General features: G+C 51.1%; 1 protein-coding gene across 2 annotated transcripts in view; it reads right to left on the reverse strand.

Moving 5' to 3' along the window:
- Positions 1-26,258, reverse strand: part of PXDN (peroxidasin) — a 64,373-nt gene that overhangs the window by 20,127 nt on the left and 17,988 nt on the right. The window contains exons 3-16 of one of the 2 annotated variants that reach the window (XM_078614334.1): positions 24,602-24,673; positions 21,990-22,061; positions 19,642-19,713; positions 18,941-19,012; positions 15,050-15,219; positions 12,170-12,287; positions 10,735-10,904; positions 8,935-9,207; positions 6,934-7,050; positions 6,571-6,729; positions 4,225-4,337; positions 3,648-3,804; positions 2,571-2,679; positions 492-649 (exon numbers count right to left, since the gene is read on the reverse strand). In XM_078614334.1, the coding sequence (XP_078470460.1) occupies positions 492-649; positions 2,571-2,679; positions 3,648-3,804; positions 4,225-4,337; positions 6,571-6,729; positions 6,934-7,050; positions 8,935-9,207; positions 10,735-10,904; positions 12,170-12,287; positions 15,050-15,219; positions 18,941-19,012; positions 19,642-19,713; positions 21,990-22,061; positions 24,602-24,673 (1,832 nt within the window). The remainder of the gene's footprint in view (positions 1-491; positions 650-2,570; positions 2,680-3,647; positions 3,805-4,224; positions 4,338-6,570; positions 6,730-6,933; positions 7,051-8,934; positions 9,208-10,734; positions 10,905-12,169; positions 12,288-15,049; positions 15,220-18,940; positions 19,013-19,641; positions 19,714-21,989; positions 22,062-24,601; positions 24,674-26,258) is intronic. The other variant, XM_078614342.1, reaches the window with a different exon arrangement.

A 26,258-nucleotide genomic window follows, 5' to 3' on the forward strand; every position in this document is an offset into this window, starting at 1 on the left:
TTCCTACAATGCAAGTAGGATGGTACATATTGCTTTTAACCATTTGGTAGAACAAAATATTTCGTATTTTTGTACCTTGGAGGTGGCAACCCCATGATAATAATAAAATTAATGCAATGTTTTTAACAGCCTTCCCTTTTCGCGATCACGTCTACAAAAGCGCTTTAGACGAGATGAACAACTACATCCCGTGTCAACCCAAACATTGGAAGGGTACCCCCCAGTGGCAGCTGTCCCTACGTGGAAACAAAGTGACTTGGCACCTGGCCTGCAAGCGGGCATCAGTCTGCCAGCAGGGGGGCAATGATCACCGCTGTGTGTAATTCCTCTTTGGTAATTTGCGGCTAATAATTTCGAATTGGCCACTCGTTTACGATGACTTCAGGAGATCTTCAACATCCACCGTGAAGCGGGCGGCGAGTATTTTTTACGGTCGGTACACGCGCGGGATTAACCAGGGCGGCCTGCCCGCTTCCGACCGCGCCACTCACTGGTGCCGTTGGCGTCGACCGTGAGTCCGTTGCCCACGTGCTCCTGGATGAGCTGCAGCGTGCGCTCGAAGATCTCCCCGGCGCGCGCCTGCTCCACCGTGTAGGGGTCGCGCGGGTAGCGGAAGAGCGCCAGCAGGTCGCTGGGGCTGTGAGGCTGCCTGGGGGGCACCGCACCGCACACCCACCGGGAATCACCGATGTTAAACTCATCAGGCGGAGGTCACGAGCGAGAGCATGACGCTCGAAGAGAGGCCGAAGCGGGGGTACGCTCGCAGTGACATCGGAACGCGCTCGTTTATTCTGGGGAGAGCGCCGCCTCTTAGAATCGTGCCGTATCCTCGGGGGTATTTGACACAATTTTTATCCCTTTTAATTTTTAAGTAAAAAGTTGATGGTGCGTCTTATAATCCGGTACGTGGCGCCTATTGCCCCCATGGCCACTTCCACCATTGCTGTATTCTCCCGAGTTTCGGAAGCACACCCTTGTTTCCCACTTTCCCTAGAAACTGCACTATCTGGGGATGTTTTTTCTTCTTCAAAAAGTCTAAAAAGTTTTGGATTTATCTAACAGTCCAAAGCATCTCACAGTCACGGAGGACACGGACTGTAAGTAGAGCCCCTTTGTCAATCCACCGCTGGATGAAGGCTTCCCCGCGCCGTGTCTGTCCATGAGGGTTGTTTGACCATACTTCACCAGACGTCAGTGCTGGTTGGTTAACAGGGTGGCTGGGGAGGGGCTCGGGACTGGTTCAGATATTGCTCGACGCCGACACCTTTGGAGGATAACAATCCCTTTGTGTGCACACAACCTGGCTATCATGGTGAACCTGGATACTCTGCTGAAGCCTGGCTATCTTTACTCATGAAGACTGTTTCTCATTCAGAGTTCTTGCTAGATCTGGTGTCTGTAACATAGAGCACATTTGTGGTTGGGAAACGAAATTAACGAGTAATATCACCACCGAACAAACTGAAATTCTTAGCAGACGTTTATGGATATTATTATAATTATTGAAAACGATGCTGGCGTTACTTTGTTTTACTTTTCAGTGAAGCATTTGAACCCGTATGCTGTAGACATTCCCATCAGAAAAGAATTCGGCCGTAGTTTTTCCATATTTTTTTCTTTCAAAGCTCCCAAAGGTTTCATTGTTCCCATGCGGGCTGCGTATTAATTCACAAAGCAGGCCACCGTGTCGTGCAAACGTTTCCCAAATCGAGCCCTCCCATGAAACGTTCGAAGCAGCGGCGTGCCTCCCCCAAGTGCATTGAGTCCGATCGAGAAATTGTTTGGGCAGAATCCGCACGGACCAACCTCTGACCTCAGGCGTGACAGACTCTGCGTGCACTCGCCAGATTTCTCTTTGAGCCGCACGCTAAATAAAAAAAGAAACGGACCCGTGTCCGTTGTTTTGCGATTCATTAGGCGGCGCCCACCCGCCACCCCCCTTGACACGGGGGACGCTGCCGCGGTTGACGGGAAGCCGTTCTTCAGCTAAACGCGCCATTTCGTTCGTGAAGCATTATCCATCGCGGCCAGCGGAGTATTTACCGCAAAACCTCGTTGAGACTCAGCACACTTGTCAACCAGATTTGAGAGATGTTTTAATTATTTATTTACTTTATTATTTTCATTTTAAGGCCGCAGTGTTGTTGACAAGTTTCAACTACATCACAATTTGATGCAAAGCCATCCATTTAGTCACGATAGCCTCACATAGAATGGCATTTGACATCAGAACTCTTGTCAGTGTGCCTATTCAGAATCAGAAGAGTAGGGGCAGGTCAGAACGTTCTGTACAATCGTCACCCTGTATCTGCTTCACGTTTCTGTAACTTCAAACCAATCGTACGATTTGCTTCACTGCTCTACTGCATGTTATTAGTTTTATCTCTGTCACTTTGGCGAGCCAGCTGCCTTTGGTCCCTGCAGTTGTCGCCTGGTTAAACACATCAACTCGAAACTTCCCTCGCCCAGAGAAACGTTTGGGCACGGGGCGAGAGCAGCCCTCGAGAACGCGGTGCCCCTTCCCTGCCCAACCCGGGGGCCCCGCCGGGGACGCTGCGGGAGCACGGCACCTGCCGAAGAGCGCGCGGCGCGTTGAGTTGATGGCGCTGTCCACGCTGTGGATCGCCTGCTGGACGGAGCGCTCCACGAAGCTGTCCCCGATCCGGCTTCTCTCCGCCACTGGGGTGGCCGCGCGGCGAGTTAACGCACACACGGACACACACACACAAACACAAACACACACGCAACACACACATACAGACACAACACACACACGACACACACACAAACACACATGTACATACACATAAACACACACACCACACACGCAACACACACACAGACACACAACACATACAAACACACACAAACACATAAACACATACATAAACATACAAACAGACATACACACAAAAAGACAAATATCTCCCGTATAGCCTTAGCAGACTGTTGGGGCAAGTTCTGTTAGCGAGCACCTATGAAGGCCAGCATGGCATACGAGGAGGTGGGTGGCCAGCACCACGCCCGGCCGCCTTTGTCTCCCTAGTGGCAATGTTTTACACACCGTACCAGGTACTCATTTGAGGCTAAGTCGACCTAGGGGAGGCCCAGGACCAGTTCAGATAATCGTCACCGGTGTTGGCCGTGAGCGGGAATGGAACCCGGTACACCGGGTTCGTAGCGCAGCGTAGCGCTAACCGCTGCACCACCGCTCCCCCACACCAGCACCACCGCACACGCACGGAGACACGCGCACGCACACACAGACAGGGTTTAAAAACTGCCGACGTGCACACTCCACCCAGCGCGTTAGTGGCACACGCACCGCTGAGCTTCCATCGACATTTCAATGCACACAGAGCTCGGAAGATGAAATACACTCACACAACGCTGCACATCGAAATCCGCGCCGTGCGGGTGGAAGGCTCGTCGCGTGCGCGGTACATTTCCTCCCCCCCCGCCCACCGCCCACGTGTTAGGATACCATCAACATGCAGGGCCAATGTTCAACTTCCGCAACACAGCCGCCTCCGCATTGCAATTGGGACGGCAGCTGTCAGCCGCCGCCACGGAAGTTTGCGCCCTTGAGCGACGTAGGCGCCTGAGGGGGGTGACGGCGGGGGCTGGCGCTTGCCCGAGGGCGCTACCTGTGACGGACAGCAGCATGCTGGTGGACGCGTAGCCGATGCTGTTGCGTGCGATGCACTCGTAGCGGCCCTGGTCCGCGGGCCCCGCGTCCCGGATCTCCAGGTAGCCCTCGGCGCTCACGTGGAACTTCCCGCTCTCCGTGATCTGCACCCCGTCCTGCCGGCGATGACGGACAATTGCGGGGAGGGCGTTACCGCGCGGGGGTTGTTTCGCGGCTCGCGCTGCGCAGAACTTTCGATTTGCGGTCGCGGTTCGTGCCCCACGAGTTCCGTTGGGCACGACGCCCGACGTTGACGCTCCACGCGCCGGGGAGCTTATTCGGGAGCTAAATGGAGCGGCTCACAATCTCCGTCGACTGGACTCGCGGGGATGTGAAGCGAAACGTCGGACATGGCGCCGAACGACACGCACTCGCAGTCCGAAAGACGTCGCAGAGCGAATTATAATAATAACCACAACAATCTCATCTCCTTAAGCCACAATTTCAGGAACTTGTTACCAATTACAAATCGCTGAGCACTAAACTTTTGAGCGCAGTGAGCTAAGTTGTGCGTATGGATGAGTGTGGCGAGTCACCTTGGCCCACATGAGGCTGGGCTGGGGCTCCCCCTGTGCACTGCACGCGATCCGCACGTCGCGCCCCGAGTCGGTGGTGATGTCGCTCGGCGTGACGCTGAACACCGGCGTCACTGGCAGCAGAAGGGAGCAGATCAACTTGCTGAGCGCAGGCCCAGGTGTTTAGTTTCTTGTCCTTCCCCCGCACCTCCCATTAGCACGGTTGGCTACGTACGGTGCGAAAGAAGTTATACACACAAAGACAAAAAAACCCGCATAGCCTTAACAGACTATCGGGGCAAGTGCTGTTAGCGAGTTCCGATGAAGGCCGGAATGGCACACGAGGGGGTGGGTGGCCAACACCACACCAGCCCGCCTTTCTCTCCTGAGTGGCAATGATTACACATCGCACCACGTACTCATTTGAGGCTGAGTCGACCTAGGGGAGGCCCAGAACCGGTTCAGATATTCGTCACTGGTGTTGGCCGTGAGCGGGAAATTAATTTTCGGTCGCCGGGTTCGTAGCGCCCAAAATCCCAAACGGCGAGCAGCAAACAGAAGAATTATATATTTAAATGTTAAGAGTAAACACATTTCTTGAATTGAACAAGGTTATACCTATTGTTGAGTTACGGCACAACAGCGATAGACAATTCATAATAGATTTTTTTGTGTTAGGCCACTTGACAACTGTCAAATTTCCATCGTGGAACCTTCCAGCAGAGCGACCCAACGCGCCGGCCGTTACTGCTTCAGCTCGCTCAGCCGTGAGTCGAAGATCGATCATCGCAAACAAATTTAGCAGCAATTAGGTTCGACGTTTCGCTTGCATTTATGCCAAGCATCTTCAGGACAAGATCCAGAAAGCGAGGATGCAATTCACGAAGTGGGAAATGTGGCCACATCACTCCACGGCCAACAACCCAAAAATCTATTGTGAAACGTAATACTGGCTGTTAAAACCCGAGTGTTAGTTTTATGATATACCAAATTCTTACCTTGACACACAATTCGCATGTTCCTTTACAACATAAACACAACAAACCTCTAAATATCTTTACAAATTAATCCAACTAACACACAAATTTACACGTCTTTTTAAAGCATCAAAACAAAATCTTAAAAAGTAATTAAGTGAACCAACTGCTCCACTTAACACAATGAACACGTTCTTTGAAAACGTCAAAATAAAATAAAATAACTGCACACTCAAATTGATTTCAGGAGTAAGCACTCGAATGAGCATCAATCGTTCAACTTGCAGCGTTTCGCTCGAAGCTGCCATCGAAGGCTCGCGTTTGAGGCGTGTGCTTGCCGCGACGGATCCTGTGAGAGTCTGAGAATGCTAGGCCGGCGGGAAGCCTCGACACAAAAGTCACGCGGACGCCTTTTGCTCGCGTTCGTCGCGAGAATGGTTTAACGAAACGGCCATCGGAGGTCTCACACCCCGCACGTGGAAGGCACGGGAAGCCGGGGCCGTCCGCGTGCCAGGGGCATTGTGCTACATGCGAGGCGCCGTACAAACAATAAGTAATTAACGATGACGGTAGTGGTCATGACAAAGGGAGACTGAAGGAGCGATCGTGATGAGCAGAGAAAGAAAAAGGAGTGGACGAAGTTGGTACAGCATCATCATCCAGCGTGACGAGTGACGGAGAGGAGATGGAACCGGTTACGCTTGCCTTCTTTGTACTGGAGGGAAATGCCGCTCTAAGTCAGGGATTGGCAACCGAAATAACAATAAGTGTATTTTTTTTCAAAATTAGGTCAAAAAAACTTCAACATTTCAAGAGCCGCAATTCCACGTGAATCACGTGGCAAAGCAGCAGTCCTTAAAGAGTTGCATGTGGCTTCGGAGCCAAAGGTTGCCGACCGCTGCTCTAAGTGCACCTGGCCTGGCACAAGCGCCGTGGTGACATCACCGCCACTTGTCATTCTAAATCTTTTTATAAGTTTCCGTAACTTAATTTTACTTTTCATGGGTTTTTAAAGTTATTTGTCTGGCCCAACTTTTATTCCTGGAAATTTATTTATTCAATATTGATTTACAATTTTGCGCAAAGTTTATGGATTTCTTCTGCAACGCGCTTGTGTTTTTCTTTGTTGTTTCGAGATTTCTATTCAATCCACTGTTGTAATTGTTTTCATATTGTTGCTTTTATCATCATGGTGACACAAGTCAATTTTGCCAAATAAGACTATCCTGGTCCTCTCGATCTCTCCAGTTCTCACCTCGTTAAACCTGAAAGTTTGTCTCTTCATCCCTTTCGCTAGGCATGTGTGTGTGTACGCTGAACTTCTTTTGCACCGCACGTAGCCAACCGTGCTGGCCGCGAGCGGCGGCGTGCGGCGTGCACGGAGCCTCACCGCGGGGCAGCACGGTGAGCTGTGCCGCGGCCCGTCGCACGCCCACCACGTTCACCGCCTGGCACTCGAATTGGCCCTGGTCGTGCAGCGCCACGCGTGAGATGCGCAGCGTTCCGGACGACAGCACGGTGAGCCGCCGGTCGCTGGGGAGCTGGCTCCCTGCCGCACGGATGGACGGGGGTGTGGGGTACGTGGCGCGGGGAGGAGAAAATAAAGAATACAATTGTTATCGTTTTTAACCTGTTCAACCTTTAACCTGAGCAAAAACCCAATAACCAACCGTGTTTACTCGCGGATGTTCGGAACCGTATTTGATTCACATGGCGATTCCCGGGTGTAGGAGTCAAACGAACGATTGGGTACCCGCTTTGGTCCACGCGATGACGGGAAGGGGCCTGCCCTGGGCCTGGCAGTGAAGGTCCACGGTGTGGCCTTCCGTCACCACCTGGTCCTCAGGGGCCAAGATGAACTGGGGAGCAGCTGCGGGTGAGATGAGACAGCACTGTAATGAACTGATGCATCATAGGCATCAACGTAGGAACCGCAGTAACGATGTAATTTATCACCAAACCGTTCAATTACATTTTTTTTACCATTAAGCAAGTGACAAAAAGGTGCACAAGGCGTACATCAATAATTTTCCGCTGGGATTTGCACAGCTCCTGCAAAATTACTGACAGTGGCAGAGTGAGACCGCTCCCCTCGGTGCGCTATTGGAACCCATTGCACCACTCGAACGGCATCAAGTTCAGCTTACCCTGAGCTTTCACCGAAACTATTACCGACGCGCAGATGCTCGGCAGGTCATTATTTTAATATACGCACGAAAGATTAAACGTCACAAAACCACCACATTGCCAAGCACACGTTTGGGAAACACTATTAAACCTAAAAATGCACTTCCCGTTGCTACTCAGATCGTTAAATCTGTCTTCAACATAAAACATTGAAATTGAAAATCCACACTCTGACACAACAAATCACTTATACTTGTAAAATTAAAAGCTGCCGTCAGGGACATTATAACATGTTGTGTGTGTGTGTGCAGATTTTGCGTTAAAAGGCGAGTGAGTATTGAACCCGTAATCAGCAAATGGTTCAGGGTTCATTAAATTAGGAGGCTATGTCCCTCTCCCAGATGACAGTCCCGTTGATCGCTGCTCCACGCTTTAAAACGACATATGCCCACCACAAACTTAAGAGCAACTCCGTGTTCATTCGGCAGGGTCAGTCCGACCCTCGCTCGGTGCTGTTGCCAATAACGGGAGCAGTGATTAGCCAGCAGTGGCCCGCAGAAGCATTAAAGGGACTGACTTCGTGTTCCTCTCTTTTTCATCTCGACTTTAAACATTCGTTCTCAGAAAAGGCATCCCACGAAACGCCGGAAAAATGTACCCACCCCCCCCCCCCTATAATAAGCAAACAAACTTTCTACAGTGCACAACACGACTGGTGGCCCTTGGCTCAGAGCAGATTCGTCTCTTTCTACCAGGATAGCCACCCCAGAGGGTTCGTCTAAGAAGTTATATTGAAAGTAGGATTTAGATTGCATTCAGGAATACATAAAAAAAAATCTATTTCAGAGAATGCACATTTAGTTTCAGCGGCGAGTAATGATATGAAATAAGGAGATGAAGGTTGTCATTATTATTTATTTCATCTGTGCCAGTGCATCGCATGCAGTGGAGCAGGGATGACGTTGCATCTGTCGATGGCCTGTCTGCCACGGCTGTCCCTGGTGCTCGTTGTTGTTGTTGTTGTGCTGGTTGTTGTGCTGGTTGTTGTGCTGGTTGTTGTGCTTGTTGTTGTTGGTGGTTCTGGGCCCCGTTTGCTTGGTCCCTCCCGTGTTCCCTGACCCTGACGCCCCGCTCACCCCTTTCTGCGCAAATGTAGTTCTTCCAAATTTTGCAATGCATCTTAAGATGAGGATTGCATTCAGGTCAAGGTGCAGCCATGCAATTACCTTCTCACTCCACTGCTAACCAGATGTCTTGGAAGAGCCGGAGAACCCGCACTTTACCCCACGGTACGTAACCTGCTCATGGAATTACTGTGGTGCACCCATTTATACTGCTGCCTGGATAGAAGTGAGCGTGGTCAAGAAACTCGCACCATTGTTTCAACCGCTGACGACCTCTGGATTGCAAGTCGAGCGTGCCCACCATTACACCGAGGCAGAATTTAGATACTCTAGACATGACACGCACTCACATTTACTGCTGTTGTTGCACCACTACGTAGGCGTTAGCTGTCGTGTTGCATAGCCCTCTGAAGCGTTTTCACACAACACTTGAGAGCGCTACATTGCCGCCGCTGCGCCGCCGCCGTTCTCATTGTCGTCGTCGCTGTTGGCCAGACACTCACACTGCAGCAGGATGGTGGCGGTGGCGCGGATCGAGTCCTGGTTGTTGCTCGCGTGGCACGTGTAGCGCCCCTCGTCGCCGGGCCCCGCGCGCTCCACGTGCAGCCCCCCCGAGGCCGTCACGGAGAAGCGGGGGTCGGCCGGCAGCTGCTCCGAGTCGCCGCGCGTCCAGGAGACGCGGGGGGCCGGGTGCCCCCCCGCGCTGCACTCCAGCGTCACGCTCTCGCCCACCAGCACTTCCGTGTCGTGCGGCTGGATCACGAACGTCGGCGGCGCTGCCGGGGTTCACGGGAGCCGGGGTCACGCGCGGCAGCCGGAGCGGCAGCAGCGTGCCGAGCATTTGAATGCGTCGAATAATTTTGTTGGTTGCGGACGATGTTTACAATTGAGCAGGACCCATCGCCGCAGTCACAAGATGTTAACTACCTCGCCTGATATACAGGAGGTCGTGATTTCGATCCTGACCCTGACACCTGCTGCATATTTGGAGTTTGAGCTTGCATGTTCTCCCTGTGGTCGCGTGGATATTTCTCTGGGTCCACTGGTCTTCTCCTCCACATTTAGAATCAGCATCACACGTTTATGGTATTTGGCTGCTATAGATTCCCACGTGATAAGTCACTTTGTTGAGCTATGATTTGTGGCCAGGTCGCTTCTGAAAAATTTCTATATCGCTCAGTGGGGCCTTACCTGGAAAAATAAACGTAGTTGATAGTTTTAGTTTAGTCTGAGCGATCGATGGTCCGGCACTAGCCTAATCGCTCCCATCACTCGCTCACCGGTGGCCAGTCGTCTCCTTATCACTTCACTCGGTGACTCCTGCCACAGACGTTGAGGACTCGGTCCACCACATCGTTGCGTCTCTCATCCGTCACACCGCGTTCAACCACTGCAGGTCTCAGCACTTCTCTCTCTCTGCTTGTTCCCTCGCACCACTCCACTTTGGAATTCCCTCTCGTCGTCTCTCTTCCGAAAACTCTTATAACATCCTCGCTCAAATTAAGAAATATCTGAAAGCCCATCTGCTTCACCTTCAATAGTGCTGTTTGTTGCTGGTTGCTTGACGTTTTGGCTTTTTCAGCTTTTGGATTTGTGTTTCCCAATATGTATGCCCCCCCCCCCCCCTTCTGAGTATTCGCACCGCCATGTTATTTTTCGTATTGCCACCTTCCCTTTCCGATTCGTCTACATCCACGCGTTTTCAAAGAAATCCTTAATTTTAGGACAACTCCTTTTGTTCACGCCAACGTTCGCTCAATGTTCTTTCAGGTTAATTTCACGTTATCGCGCCATCTGGTTTGGCCATAATTTTGTCCTAGCCGATGTTTGTGGGAGCGAATATTCATTCCCCCGGGGGTACAAATATGAAACTAAATTTGTGGTTGGAGCAACAAACATTTCAGGGCCACTCACACCGGCGCTAATCGGCGTGCTCTTCCGCGAAGACGCCCCGAGGGAGAAAGCGTGACAGCAGCAGCAGCGTGCGGTTCAGCTCGGCCGTGTGGCATTGCGTCGATGAGTTTGTGAACAATATAACGCACAGCATGACAATTAGGGGATCTGCATCGTCAGTAACAAAAATATATAAATATACCACGGTCATTGTTCAGACTGTCTTATAACAGACAAATACGTAATATATGATGGGTTTAAAATAGAGGCGATTGCTGGACTTTTTTGTAAAGCATTAAATAGGGTATGTTTTAGATGTTTTATAGTCTTTTGTCATCATTAGCAGACACGGCAAACCGGTGCTCCAACTTCAGTCGACTTTGTGCTCTGCGCGGTCCCGGGGGTCACACCTGGCACGTCGAAGTATCGCAACACCACCTCCGGCGCCTTGACCTCTCCGGCCACGTTGCGCGCCATGCACTGGTAGGTGCCCTGGTCGGTGTGGCGCGTGTCGCGGATCATCAGCGTGCCGTCCTGCAGAAGGTTTCGTCGCTCGTCCTCCGCCATCGCTATCTCATTGCTGCGAGCGTCCGGGAAAAACGCGGAGGGGGAAAAAACACGGAGCGTCGAAACAAAAAACACACAGAGCGGGAAAAAACACAGAGTGGGGGAGACGGACGCCGCTCGGAGCCGGCAAGACTTTGGGAAGGCGGAGCGGCTACGACAAACAGTTGCGGTTTTAGCAAAAAATATTAATAAACAAATTCCCTTTTGCATAAACAATGATGTTGACCAGCGGCATCTCGTGCTAAGCCATGTCCCACATAAAAGGCAGATGTTGCTTAAGCTGTTGTTTGCGACACCAACGATGTCTGCGATCTGCACTCTGATTCAGCCACCGCTATATATAAATGTATAAATTATATATACTGATGCATTACCGGTTTAAATTAGAATGCAACTAAACAACTGAGCCCAGAAGTTTCCTTTGCCAAAGAGCATCAACCTCGGTCCATCTTAATATGACCCAACTTGTGAATATAAACTTAGATTTCTTTAAGTTCATGTCAATTGAAGAAATTAAAACTCATTTCCTGAGATTTTTGTGTTCAGTTTGTTGTCCTTCCCCCGCACCTCTGATTAGCCCGGTTGGCTGTGTACGGTGCGAAAGAAATTCAACATACAATGATAACAATTCTTTTTTTGGGTGCATAGATATTTAATGTTTCTTATTTGAATGTCATGCGGTTGGTTAAACATGAATCGTGGTTCTCTGAACGCAGTCGCCGTGTAAGACATGTCAAACAATATGTGCAATTTGTTTGACAGCCTTTGAACCTTCCAGTTTTGTTCCAAAGCTATTAGACGATGCAATACACAATGACGGCGCAAGGGGTTGGCACGGCATGGCACGGCATGGCAGCGGTTTGATCGCCACCTCTGCCTGGCGATTCTGCGGCGCACTTTTAGCCGATTGAATCGTGAAACCTTAACGGCAGTGACACCGGATCGTAAAGCCAGGAACCGGTGGCCGCTTGGCAGTGGAATTTTAGGAATGAAATGCGTTGATTTACCACACTATTTGAACTACCGTACCGGGAGTTGGAACCAAATCAGTGTCCTATAGATTTGCCAGTCCCGTGTGTGAACCATTACACCACAGCAGCTGCAGTCTACGTTTATTACTCAAAAGGTAAAAAATGTCCATTCATTGCTCGGGACATTTCTTGATGTATAGCAAACCGGCGACTGGGTTTTTACCTTTTTTGTTTTGTTTCGTGTGGTGAACGGTAATATAAAAGTTAACATCTCCCTGGACAGGATATGGCCACCTAACGGAGGCACCTGTTGTGCAGCCAGATGATGGCCGGTTTGGGGTTCCCTTCGGCGCGGCACCGGAGGTACACCGTGTTCCCCGGAGTCACGTCCACATCGTGCGGCTCCGACGTGATGCGAGGGCTCTCTGTGGGAGGAGGACAAAGACGAAGATCCCCCGTGTAGCCTTAACAGACTGTTGGGGCAAGTGCTGTAAGAAAACTGCACCTATGAAGGCCGGCACGACACCACGCCCGACCGCTTTTGTCTACCCAGTGGCAATGTTTACACATTGCACCAGGTACTAATTTGAGGCTGAGTCGAGCTAGGGGAGGCCTAGAACTGATTAAAATAATTGTAACTGGTGTTGACCGTGAGCGGGAACCGAACTCGGGTCTCCGTGTTCGTAGCGCGGCGCGCTAAGCGGTGCACTGCTGCTCCCCCATAAGGAGGAGGAGACATGTAGAGCACCATCCACGCACGGATTGCCACGTGGAACGCACCTGCCACACAGAGCAACGCGTCGACAAACAAACGCGAAGCGAGCCTCCAGAGATGCACGTGTCATCCTCAAAAACAAAGCAAGGCGGTTCAGAGGTTATAGCAGAGAGCTGGCACCGCTGATATCCTGTGTTTGAACCCTGCTGTGATTACAATGCTGTGATTAAACTGGGCACTCAAGTGTAGTGAGTTAATCGTTTTAGCCCCGTGACCAATTACTGCACACACAAACACATTCCCATTACATTATAAATTCATTCTGTACAATACTCTTTGCACCAGGGGGTCGCTTTAAGCAATCCCAGAGGTAGCTCTGCGGTGTCCGCTTCCGTGGTGCGTTCTCCAACATTGAAGGGTTGCGTCGCTCTGCGAGCGATCCTAACGGTCACGTCATCCCACGACGCGAAGGCAACGTTCCATTGTGGAAATAGCAGTCTGTGACCAAATCACCCAGAATGCCCTCGACATTGTCAAATCTCAGAAGCTAGGCGGCTGTCAGGCTGTATCGGGCTAGGGCGGGTGACCACCATGCCCCACCAACAGGTGCAGTGGGCGTCGTGGGCAGTCGAGGGCAGTGCAGCAAAAATACTGCACGCTGTGGTTCTGCACTCCCCCACGTCCCCCGCAACCGCCTTTACCAACCCACGCTGACCCGCACGGTGAAGTATGGTCAAAATATCCCTCACGCCCCTCACCCAGCGGTGGATATGACACTAGCGACCGCGATGCGGGAGAGTATAGCGACGTGGGACGAGAGCTCCATTACCGTGACCGTCGCGAGCGAGGCCTCACACAGAACGCAGCGTGCACAGCGCCAGCGGCTACAGAGCGCCTGGGGGGGGTGGCTCGGCGGGGCAGCGCAGTGTACGTCCTCGCGGGCTCACACACGAGCACACGGGCAAACACTGGCACTCACGTACAAAGATCCCCCGTGTAGCCTTCACCGACTGTTGGGGCAAGTGCTGTTAGCGAGCTGCACCTATGAAGGCCGGCACGGTACACGAGGGGTGGGTGGCCAGCACCACGCCCGGCCACCTTCGTCTCCCCAGTGGCGATGTTTTTCCACATCGCACCAGGTACTCAATGGAGGCTGAGTCGGCTTAGGGGAGGCCCAGGACCAGGTTTCAACTAATCGTCAATGTTGTTGGCCATGAGCGGGAATTGAAACTCGTGTCTCCGGGTTCGTAGCGCAGTGTGCTAACCACTGCACTAACGCACTCACGTACGCACACACAACACACACACACACCGATGGACAGCACCGCACTGGAATGGCAACAACAGATAAGAGGATGGATGTGGCTTTCCAAGGAAACACCACATTCCACAGGTGACTTGCAGCACAGACGCAATGGTCAGTCAGGCCACGATTTCAGCCTCCGTTGTCACCATGTACATGACGAGACGATCACACTTCCACGGTCGCGGTGGGCCACCCACGATGCGGAGTGTAAACGTTGGCGATTTAAAGGGGGGAGGTAGGCAAGGCTTGGGTGATGTGTGCAACTGCATACAAGCGGGAAACATATCGCTTTTTTACTTTTAATGAATTTGTAAATTATCCTTGACAGAGATAGTGGCATAATTGGCTTAAATTCCTTACAGTCAGGCTTGCCAGGGCCTACAAATGTGAATTTACAGCCAGCCCAGGCAGCAGACAACAACACCGCACAGCAAGTGGCATTCTCCAGCCGAGCTGCCACGGCGCGGCGGATTTCAGAGCGTTTTTATCCACTCAAACCAAAACGAGGGAGATTTCTGTAAAACATAAACAACCGAGTGCAGTTTCCTTCCTCCATTATTTAGGTCTTGCATCCAGCCTCTCGCTCCCCGGACGCCTGGTACACAGAGCCCGACGGAGGGAGAGAGGGGAGTGCGGAGTGTGAGGGCCCCCTGGTGTGATGGGACCCTTTCGAGGTGCAGAGTGGCAAGATATTGTTTGTGGAGTAGCCCTCGCAGTAGTAGCTGGCTCCAAAAAAACAAACCACACGGGTGGGTCTCGGGGCTCGAAGGACCCGTCCGAAAACGACCGTGCGACGCTGAACTTGTCCCCGGTGAGGTGACCGTGCAATGTGTAACGACGCAATGCCTGCACCACAGACACGAAGGAGGCATCGCAGCGACACACTCCGCTGCTCCGGACGCGCTTATCTGGCTCGACCACCGTGAATGTGAAATTGTAGCCGTTGCTCTGCATCTACGTCAGCAGCCTCACGGAGGAAGAAGAGGAAGAAGAGGAAGGGGGACTTGAACTTGTGATTCTGATTTAGTGCCTATGGTGGGATGGGACCCAGGCACATTCGCCGTGGTGATTCTGGTCACATGGGGGGGGATCAAACAAAAGAGCCGGACACAACGGGTCACACGCGCGCGGGGGCTCCCACCGCCCGTGCCAGCGCCGGACCTCACCGCAGTGGAACTCGTGCGCGGTGATGCTCGACACCGACCGTCCCTGCAGCCGGCGCGGGTGTTCGCAGGTGGCGGCCGCCAGCGTGCCGCCGGAACCGGCGAACGCCCGCAGCAGCTCAGCCAACCACACCAGCTCGCAGTCGCACACCAGCCGGTTGGAGTCGAGCCGCCTGGGAGATGCCAAGCGGGAGAAAGAAAAAAACCCGCACCGCACAAGAGCCACGTTTCATTGACGGTGACAGGGGGCTTATTATCAAGCCCTCGGTTGGGTCTCGCTTGGCACGTGTTGCGTTATACACTGCCGGCGGGGGCACCACGGTGAGGGCAGAATACTAAGCGAGCGGCGCCCCCCTCATCCCCACACAATGCAAATGGACACGTACACTGGCGCTTTTATAGCCGACGTGTGCGCTAGTGTGTGTGTGTGTCTAAGTGGGGACACGCTCGTGCCGTTGTTAGCACACGACACTATGAATTCGTTCAATTCTCAGCCACGGCTAGCGTCGGCGATAACTATCTGAAATGGTCCTGGGCCTTTCCTACATCGACTCAGCCTCAAATGAGTACCTGGTGCGGTGTGCGAAACATCAGCACTGGGAAGACAAAGGTGGTCGGGGAGTAATTGCTGCTTGGTGTCGATGTTATTAGGACCTCGCTATCAGCACTTGCCCTTACAGTTTGAACAGGCTTTACGGGAGATAATTTTGCCTTTGTTTGTGTGCAAGTGAAGGTTGTGTTAGAATATCCGAGTGATCGCTGATGTCGCCGTGGGCTTTCTAATACTCGGTTGTCCGTGTGCGGATTCATCCCCGTTGCAGGATCGACCACGCGCGCAAAATCACTGGGGGAAATGGCAAATGTGGCAATGGTAAAGGTGCAGCCCTGCAACCGCTCGCTCACGCCACTGCCGGCGGAAGGGCATCCGGTAGCGAGAACTCTCGAGGGCATTTGGCCTACTCGTCCACGTCGAGCAGGCTTGTTGTAAGAGCCGGGCGTGCGCACACGTTAGCCCACCGCACACCACGGGGGCGCTGCACTGCAGGGTGGAGCAGGCGTGGTTGGAGAAAGGTGCCGCCGTTGTTTAGACTGCCGCGCCAGGAGGTGGAATCGAACCGGCTACTGGTGTCGCAAGTCCGACGTGCTGGCCATTAACAACCACGGCAGCTTCCAGGAAATCTGCTGTTGTCCGCTCATTCCTGCCCTTACGCGCCGCAGCCGCTTCGACTGATATCAGCTGATCAAAGCTTGTGACTCAGCCACCGCTATTCAAGTGACTGGCACATTCTCCCGTTTTTAGCCTCGCTTTACGAAAGTGAATAATGCATGTGTTTTACAGCCCGATCCACAAGTGTTTTGCATTGTCTGTGTTTGATTTATCAGGGTCACCCGCTCCCTTCTCCTCCATCACCCTGGGATAACTGAGACTTTAACACCCTAAAAAATAATGAAATTATTAACAATCGGCCTATTCGTCATCCGCAGTTATTCTTCAAAGCATGTGTTTAACCAGACGCAGTAGCCGGTCATTATTACACACGCAAACTCATTAAGCCGTTTCCACTTTTATGGCCTCACCAGCAGTCAAGGCCTGGTAATCTAGTTCAGTGTTCTTCACTACCTTTCAGAGGGGGGGGGGGGCACTTTCGCCCACAAGACGTCGGTTTGAGGGCCACCACACCGCCTGCATGGGCTGCATTGACGCGTTGTGGATTGTCGGAGGCCACATTAAAGGCCGTCAGGAGCCGCCGGTAGCCCGTGGGCCTTGCAACGAAGAACACCGCTCTAGTTGCTACTGGATTGGTAGACGTGAGATAGCAAGGAGCACGCTGTGACATCTGCAGGGCCAAGTGAGCAGAAAAGTAGCAAACAGCATTGCCTCGCCATGCCTCCATCACCCCGCTCAACTCCTACGATCCAACCGATCCGTGTCCGGCTCGTACGTGTGAATGACTCATCAACGAGCACTCCGAGTCAACTCGGGCAGCGCAATCACCCCAACAAAAGCAAGAACCTCTGCGTAAGGCGTTGCACGAGTGAGTCATTTACAGACACACGGTCACGGCAGATGTTGGCCTCGCTCGGCAAGAAACCCACTTCAACTCGACTCAACCCCGCACTCCTTCTCCGCTCCCGAGCAGCCGCTACCCACCCCCAGGCATTACTTCACGTGTTATTCAGCGCCATAATCCACCCCCAATAATCGTATGATGTCACACACATGTTACGTAAATAGATACATTGCAAATTCTCAAACTCGGCTTAAACCTACTGAATGTTTCTGTGATACAAAAAAAAAAACTGTTTGAAACAACATGACATCATTCTTTCTCGTCACTCTTGGGCCGGAGGGCAACATTTTAGTGGAATCTTTTTTTTTCCCCGCTTCACTCTGCCACGGTTCAACCTCATGAATCTTCAAGGTCACGAAAACACAGCCCGTGGCTGTTCCAAGCGGAGAGTACGGACAAGCGAGTCCGTGCATCAATCCTCTACCCTCAAACACTCCGTCGGCAGCTTCATCAGCTGAGAGTAATGTGAAAACCACTGGCGCTGTTTAGACACTGCCTGGCCTGAGCTCGCCAAACAACACACAGCTGGACAAGACGGGAACAAACAGGAAGCTGAGTAAACTTTATGCAGCAACCCCAGCAAAATCGGTAGTCACGTCACGGCTGGATAAAAGGGCCTTAAACTCGAGGGAGCTCAAGAGAAAGCCCTCTGCGGAGGGCAGTTTGGCCTACTCTCCCACGGCGGCCAGGCATCTTGGAAGCGGTCGGAGTCACCCACACTTTTCCCCACCACTCGCAACGGGCCGATCGCCCGTGGTGTAATGGTTGATGTCTCTGGGTGGACAAGAGCCTGGGAGAGATTGAAGAATCTCTCACCATTGCTTCAACTGCTGTTCCCGGAGATGGAAGCGAGCTGGCAACCATCTAAATCTCAAGTCCAATGTGCTCACCATTATGCCGCGGCAGCAGTCCCCTACGTTACATTTACATATTCTTACGTGTAAAATGTAATAATAATCAACCTAAAGTGACACAAGTGAGTGCTGCAAGGCTTACGTGTAAAATGTAATAATAAGCAACCTAAAGTGACACAAGTGAGTGCTGCAAGGCCAAATTTTGGATAGTTAATAAATGCGAAAGTCCAAGGTCTGTCCTTTCGTTCGACCGTTCGTTGTAAATTCGACGAAATGCGGTTCAGCGTCGAACATGGCGGCTCTCGCCACAACAGACCGCGGTCACTCCGCAGCGCCCGGGAGTCGCAACGGTGCCGAACCACAGCGGCATATACCGATTAAGATCCGTTCCTTCCTTCCTGCAACCGATTCTCTTGCCGTGATCTTCATGCACTCTACCTCAATTTGACATAGTTTCATAGGGCTCCGGAAGAGACCAAAACAAGGAAGAAAAATCTTGCACGCGCATGGATTATGTAAAGCGTTCCAACAAGCATTTGTCCAAGGGGGCATTGAATGTGTCGTATGGGAGCTGATTGCATAGCTGCAGGGCAAAGTGCGTTTACGTTTTTTTCAAATATTCTTTTCTGCACTGATTTGTGAATGTAAGTTTTTGGGCAACTTTTTGATTCATTTAGCCAGTTATCTATCCGATTAAGCCCTAATTAGCAGCACAACGTGATACTAAATTTGTATTCACATTGGATCATCTTTCGCAGAATTATAATTAAGCCACTTTCTAGACAGACAGGCGAACTGAGCTAACGGAGTGACGCTTTTAACCTCGGCTGCAAAGCGTTCAAAATTTAATTAAAACCATTAATAAAAAACTACTTTTCGTGCTGTTAAATCTGAGGGCCTTGATAAGTCACTGGAATGCTGCCACCTGGTCCTGTACCCAGGCACCTGAAAGGCGCCCCCACACTCACAAGCGTTTCAGAGAGCTCAGCTGCGTGAAGGTCCCCGTCGCGATCCGCGATAACCTATTGTTGTGCAGAAATCTAAAAACAGGGGGAAGAAAAAAACACAGCACAGCACGTTAACTCTCCATCCGGATGTTTTTCAAATCCGATATTTATTTATTTACTCTTTCTGGTTAGGAGTGGGACTGAAACATGACAAGCCCTAGTGAAGGCGAGAGGCCTGCGGTGGCGCGGACGCGTTGTACGTATATGTACGTGAAGTTCTTTAGCGGCGTACGTAGCCAACCGTGCCAATCGGAGGTGCGGGTGGGGGGTGGGAGGACAAAAAATGAATGAGCCCGGGCGTGATTCCCGCACTCGGCGAGGCTGCACGCGAAGGTGGCAGAAGAGACTCGAGGAGGGAAGAAGAGATGGAAACCTGGAGGGACGGACGCAGCGGGGAGAGATTGAGCAGAGAGAGGATCGAGAGCAAGCGGAGCAGCGACACTGGACAGACAGACAGAGAACCGCAGCGGATATTCATTCGGCCCCTTCGCCGCGAATGAGCTGACGGAAGGGACAGACGGCCGACAACGATTTATTTTCTTTGCAAAGTGAATGTCGTGGCTTTAGTGAAAATAGCAACAACACAGAAAACGACGGTGACGTAGAATCGTGAACAGTGGCCGTGCGATGAGTGCTTGGCGCGGGGAGGGCTCCACACTCACAGTCTCTCGAGCTTGGGTAGATCAACAAATGTGTTTGGCTCCACGACTTCTATGTGGTTGAAGTGAATGTACCTATTCAAACACAAACACGGGCACAGGGCATGAACTCAAGCCTGACTAAACACCCAAAAAGGACACTTACCTTAGCAACGTTGCACGGTGGAACGAACACACACGCACTTGCACGCACGCGCGCAAAAATAACAAGCAACGTAAACTGTTTAGCGTCGACAGACTGTGCTGTGTTTAAACTCAAAAAACAAAAACTGTAGTTTTAAAATTTGCACGTTTCTACTTCGGCTGTGCATTCCGAGCATTGTCCAACACAATGCTGGGGTACATAGTTAAGCATTTAAAAACACAAACAAACTTAAAGTTGTTCTTAGAAGCGCGGTAGTGACGGCGTATACGATAATCACGAGACACGTGGTTCAGAAAACCTGGACAATTACAAAGAAAACGGAACGCAAAACTGGCAAGTGTTCACAGAAGCGTGGAGAAGTGCACCCTGGGAATGCCGCTGCGAGTAAGGAAGAGGAGCATGTGGATGAGAAGGATATCCAGGTTGGAGACATCCATGCTGACTGTTCATGAACGTGGGGGGGCTTCAGTGGAGTATGGGAATAGGAGAAACGATGGCCGCAGGTCGAGACTAATGACAGAGTGGCAGTCCAAGGAGGGAAACTCTCCTGAGAGAACATTCACCCTTCGCCACACGGAGATGGAGCGGAGAAATCCGCTCGTGTATCCGCGCTATGTGGCTTGTTGCATCGTAGAATCATGAAAGACGATGACATGGGGAGGTCTTCATGGCCCATTGTTATTATGATGACAATGAGCTATTGCACAATTACTACTGCACATCAGCGTCACTGCAGTAGCATCGTTCTCCAATCCCCCCCACCTCCGTCCACCCGCCCCTACCTCATCGGATTCTTCCAGGATATATAAAGATTCCGATCATGAAGCATACATGGGCACACCGCAGCTTGACGGCAGGTCGCGTGTGATGGGGTAAAGTTTGGGTATATCCATCTCTTCCAAGACGTCTGGTCAGTGTGGCAGATTAGGCCAAAATACCCTTGACAGGATCTCTCTAGATCGCCCTCGAGAAGAGGCGTGAGCAAGAAATTGCAGGGCTGCACCTCTACCCTTGCACAGACATGGCAGTAAGGATGAATATGCTTACACTCTCCCAAATCACCTAACGCTGCAGAGGCCGACACGGAATGTTTTGTGGGTGCGCATGCGATGTGCGACGCATTTCCCGTCTCTCTTCTTTACTCAATCTGCGCAATGAGCAACGACAACTCAAGTGTCATGCACCCGAGCAGTGAGTTACCCAACGTGGCTTAGTGCACACGTGCTCAATTCATCATTTGTGTTCAGACAATTCACTTTCGCATGCAAGCACATGTGTTAGTTGAATGCACACAAGGAAAAGGAAAATCATGCGCGTTTCACAAAACGAAAATCCACGTGGTGTGAGGAAGCAGGCAGGGCAAGTGAAGGACAACAGTTGGAATATATATTGGTTATTATAATCTGTAGATTTTATTCATTTTCCAGCTGTTTTACCACAGTGTGAAATGCTGACGAGGCTCACCCGGACATAACACTCAACTACGAATCCCTGGCCATTAACCTCGATATAAAAAAAACATTACTTCCAGTGTGACTTAACAAAACGAAATCGTTCCTTCAAAGTGGAAACATTCAACTGCCGCAAAGAAATCTGAAAGGAAGTAGCCTCTTCAAACATCAAGCCATCATGCCGGGGTGGAAATGGAACCAATGCCATCACAGCCATCACGGCCGCCCAGAGGTCCATGGAGGCACGGGGATCGAGGCTTGCGGTAGAATGCTACCTGGGCCCTCCCGTTCATTATAGGCAAACAAAAAAGTTAAATTAAAAAAACTCTCCGGCGTGAGGTGACTGTGCTCACACAGAACAGACCGTGGAATGTATCACCACGTCCCATTCACCAATACGAAGGAGGCATCACAGCGATGCACCGCACTGCAACGCCTGACGAAATTCTCTGGCTCAACCAACCACGATGTATAATTATAGCTGTTGCTCTACATCAGCAATACGAAGAAGAAGCAGCAGCAACAACAACAAAAAACCCAGACCCATTGTGGGGCCCCCTTTTGTGTGAGACCCAGGGCAAATGCCCTCTTTGTCCTCCTTCCCCTCTGGACGGCCCTGACGACAATGCAGACACAAGGATAATGAAAATGCAATTTGCCAGACGCTGGAAGATGCAATCATTGATTAGCGAGGGCGCAGAGCGAGCGGTTAGTGGTGGCAGCGGAAGCAACATCCAAGCCAACAGAACACTTACAGTTGCTCAAGAGACACAAGCCCTTTAAACGCGTGCCTGTCAATTGACTGGATCTCATTCTTGTACAGATAGCTGAAAGAGAAACAACCCACAAATGATCAGAGAAGCTCCACACATCATCGGAGAGGCTCGCGAACGTGTTACGATTGGCGGCAGCAGCGGCGCCACGAAGGAGGAGGTAGTGGAGGAGGAGGAGGAGGAGACGCGGCACTTGCGGATCTAGGGATCATTCCAATTTGTCACATTCCGACACGAAATTACATTTGGCAATCGGCTACGGTCGTTGTTGCGATATTGTTTTCCCTACATTTGCAATTCGTATTTATCGTCTTTTGCGATGATGTACCCCACGCACGAATAAAGATTACTCAAAAGTTCTTCAACTGCAGTTCACGCAGCGCAAGCTTGTCGCGAGTCTACGAGGCAGTGCGACTTAAGTCTCTGCAACTCGTGCAGCACACACGCTGCTGTCAATTAGACGCAGTTAAATAATCATACACATCGCGGAAACGAGTCCGCCTACCAAACTTTGAACAAAAGACTTTTCCACAAAGCACTATATTAATAGGAAAAATCTATTTCACTCGGACTTTAATTATATTTATAGAGCATCTTGAACAAAGGCGCTCTATACATTTTAAAAGACAATTGTGAACGCTATAATCATTGTTTATTCATACATATTTTGTCAGGAAATTAAACATGTATGATTTTTTTCATGAATACAGTATTTATAATAATTTAAAGCAGCCTATACGTCAGGGCGTCTCTGAGCGCCTTGCACACGATAAACCACTTACTTCTCACATCTCAACTCAAGCATTTTAAACAGCAACCCTAGTGGCAGCTGTCTCTGTGTGACACACGGTGACCCAGCACCTGACCTGCCAGCATGGGGCGACGCTTGCTGCTGCTGCTGTTGCTGCTGCTGCTGCTGTGTGTAATCCCAATTGAGTAATCTGAACAACGATAATTACGATATGCCGATATTTTGTTAAGATTGATGAGTCGATTATCGTGGATCCTATAATCGCACGATACATATTGAAGTGACACCGCATAACAGCGACCCCAAGCAGAACGTGGAGCAAAAATCCCAACGGGTGTGCGGAGGAGGCCACATGCAGAGAAGAGTGGAGTGAATGTCGCGGTATTTTTGATGCATGAAAGCACACGGTTCAACTTTTCGTACAAAGGGAATGGTGAAAAAATAATCGACGTGACTTGAAATCACGGAGTGAAACAATTCCCGGCGTGGTCTGTCTAAAAATAATTCTCAGCGTGGAGAGACATTTTGCAAAGGACAATTACGGCTACAGTTGAAATTATTTTAATCTAAAAAAAAATTAACGTACTGAAGGTCACTGGGAAAGAATTGAAAATTATAGAGAACAAGTTGGGCCGTACAGTGTAAGGTCACCTGTCGCGCTGCTTGTTTTACTCTTCCAAGGATAATAGCCCACCAGTGGTGATGAAAATACAGAAAAAAGCATCTGTTATCCAGAGTGAAAAACGGAGCTCTTCAAAGGGACAGGAGCGACACACAACAAAAACCAGAGAGACATTCTCTGGTTTTTGTTGTGTGTTGCTATCAGGCCGACAGCGCGCATGCGAGGCGTTTCGCGCAACTGGCTTGGCAAAGGCTTCAGTCGTTGCCGTAAATTTGCCGGCGAATGTAAGCCACCATCAAAAGCGAACAGCGGGGATGGCAGGCATGCTATATACACGGCGCAGTCCCATGCGACTCGGAACGGCTGTACGGCTACCAGGCGCCTCGCGAGCGCGAGACGCCCGGCGATGGACGGTGCCACTGGCACACTGAGGAAGGCCACGTGCATCAAGGCGACGTCGAGATGACGACACACACACACACACGCGTGCGCCGCACATAGACACACGTGGTTCGTACGTGCACTTTGCCAAATTTGCATACCGTACGTAAGGTTCTACTCAGTTTGTCTTCATCGCGTGCCGTGTCTTGAAATACAGAAAAGGTTTACACACATTTACAGGGTGATCCATTTACAGATGCCCCACAATAACGAGACGTCAACTAGAGGGAGAACAACATCTTAATTCAAAGCCTCCACACGTCGCCCACAAACCTCCGTGCGAATTATATTTTAAGCAACCTCCTCCGTCAGACACGGAACCATCGCTCGCACAATCGCCAATCAGCCGTCGAGGAGAAACTGAGAGGGGTCATTCGACATCGCTGGGGCACGAGTAATGGATCACCCTGCACTGTATATTTCCAACAACAACAACAATAAAACCACATTAAATTATTTCCCGACCATTTTTCACTTGGCGTGAAGCTGACCGTGGGCTATTGACGCCTGCCTGGGTGGCTTCGACGATACCTCGTCAACAGAAGCCCGGCGCCCGTGGCGAGGTGCCCGCCACGCCTGCGTCCGCATTCTCCCGGCTCCAATTGCAGCTGAGAGTTTGAATCCCTCGGGCTTGCCCGCAAGGCCCCAACTCTTAGTCTCGACAATGTCAGGGAAATTGGGGCCCATTGTGTGGCCTTCTGAACCCGAGGGCGACTGCTCCACGATAACTTAACGAGGGGGGCGTCTTTCCGGAGCGAGCGGGGGGCCGCCATCACTCACAGGTATTTGAGGCTTTCCAGGTCTTCAAACGCTCGCCTCGGAATCCGCTTGATGTGGTTGTTATTCAGTAACCTTTGAGGGGGAGGAAAGAAAGAACGAAAACGAGAGCAGCGCACAGCAGCCACGAGATTAATATTGATGGCACCGCGGTCCAAACGATCAGAAAAAAAAAACATTTTCTTTGTAACTTATTTATTCACCACGGACCGATATAATCAGGGGATGAATTGATTGGGGGAAAAAAGTTTAAATTCCATTGCCAACTCCCCGTAGGCTTTGTCACCTCTCAGCAAGCCAAGGGCTTTACTGTAAGCTTCGCATAATTTGCAGCTAATCCAAAAATTGGGTTTGTGTTCTTCTCTCGCGGACAGTTGGCAGGAGCCGCTGCACGGGAAGTTGATATTCGTTGGTAGAATGCTTGCCAGGGTTGCAAACCTGGAAAGGGTAACAATGGACGGTAAAGCTGGCTGGTGGAATGTAAATTGGGCCAACTTTAGAGAGAGAGTTAAGATTATTTTTAAAAGTAGCCACGTGAATCTACCCTCGGTTTGTTACGAGAGACAGTGTTTGGTGTGATTAACCGCCGAGGTGAGAGAGAGCTTGATGTTTTCCTGCAGGAAACGGAGTCAGGGAACATTTCCCGTTTTAAAACAAATGACAGCCTGTTGCTGACAACCATTACTCAGTGCGCTCGTACGCTGATCTGTTTCCATAGCTTCGTTAAACTGACAGCCGCAATTGATCAAAACATGTGTGCGATTGAGCAGCTACTCGGAATCCAGTTTGTTCTGAGGTGGAACCGCTTGCCGCTGAAGGCCACAGGTGGTAAACCATGCCTCGTCTCTACGTGGCATTAGGGCAGTGCACCACCTCAAAACCCTCTTAAATATGTTTTAATTGTGATTCAAAAGTAAAAAACATTTATATATATTTAAAAAAATTAAACAAGTGTGCGTTGAGTCATTGTCACATATTTTTGGGAATTAGGAAAACTATTTAAATATGGGGCGCCCGATGCAAAGCACACGGTTCTGCCACTCGCTGAAGGAATTTAAGAAAAGGGGGTCCAATAATTGCTGTGACCGCCGATTAAAACATTTCCGTTCACAGTCCATTTGCACATGAACAGCCAAGCCACCACCCTCCCCATGGTACCACCAATAATGTGACCCACGAGCCCCCGACAGTGGTCATGCCATATCCCACAGCCAGTGCCCTCCATGGCGCGTGCCCTCCCGCGGCACGCACCACCACGAAGCGTGGCCCCCGTGATGCGTGATTCTACGTGGGCCCGTGTCCCACGTGGGCACGTGCCCGCCCGTGGCGCGTATCACCATGGCGCCCAGACAAACCACGGTTGTGTCCCCTCCGGGAGTGGGGGGACGAGAGCGCACCTGGTACAACAAATGTGCATCAATCAGGTGCGTCTCGCACCCGCGATCCGTACCCACGTGCACGGAGCGCCTGCCCGGAGGGCTTCCACGGTGGGGTGGGGGGGGATCGACGACCCGCCTGACGGGAAGAGCCGCATTCCCCCAAGGGTTGAACGTTCACGCGCCTTGCGAGAGGCAGCGCTCACATACTCCAACGCAGCCGTCACAGGAGATCTCTTAATGCGTGAATGTCTGCCACGATTTTTTTTTGCGTGTGGTCGAAT

This window comes from Lampetra planeri, chromosome 2, assembly GCF_965212315.1.
Source record: "Lampetra planeri chromosome 2, kcLamPlan1.2.h2, whole genome shotgun sequence".
NCBI classification, from domain to species: domain Eukaryota; kingdom Metazoa; phylum Chordata; class Hyperoartia; order Petromyzontiformes; family Petromyzontidae; genus Lampetra; species Lampetra planeri.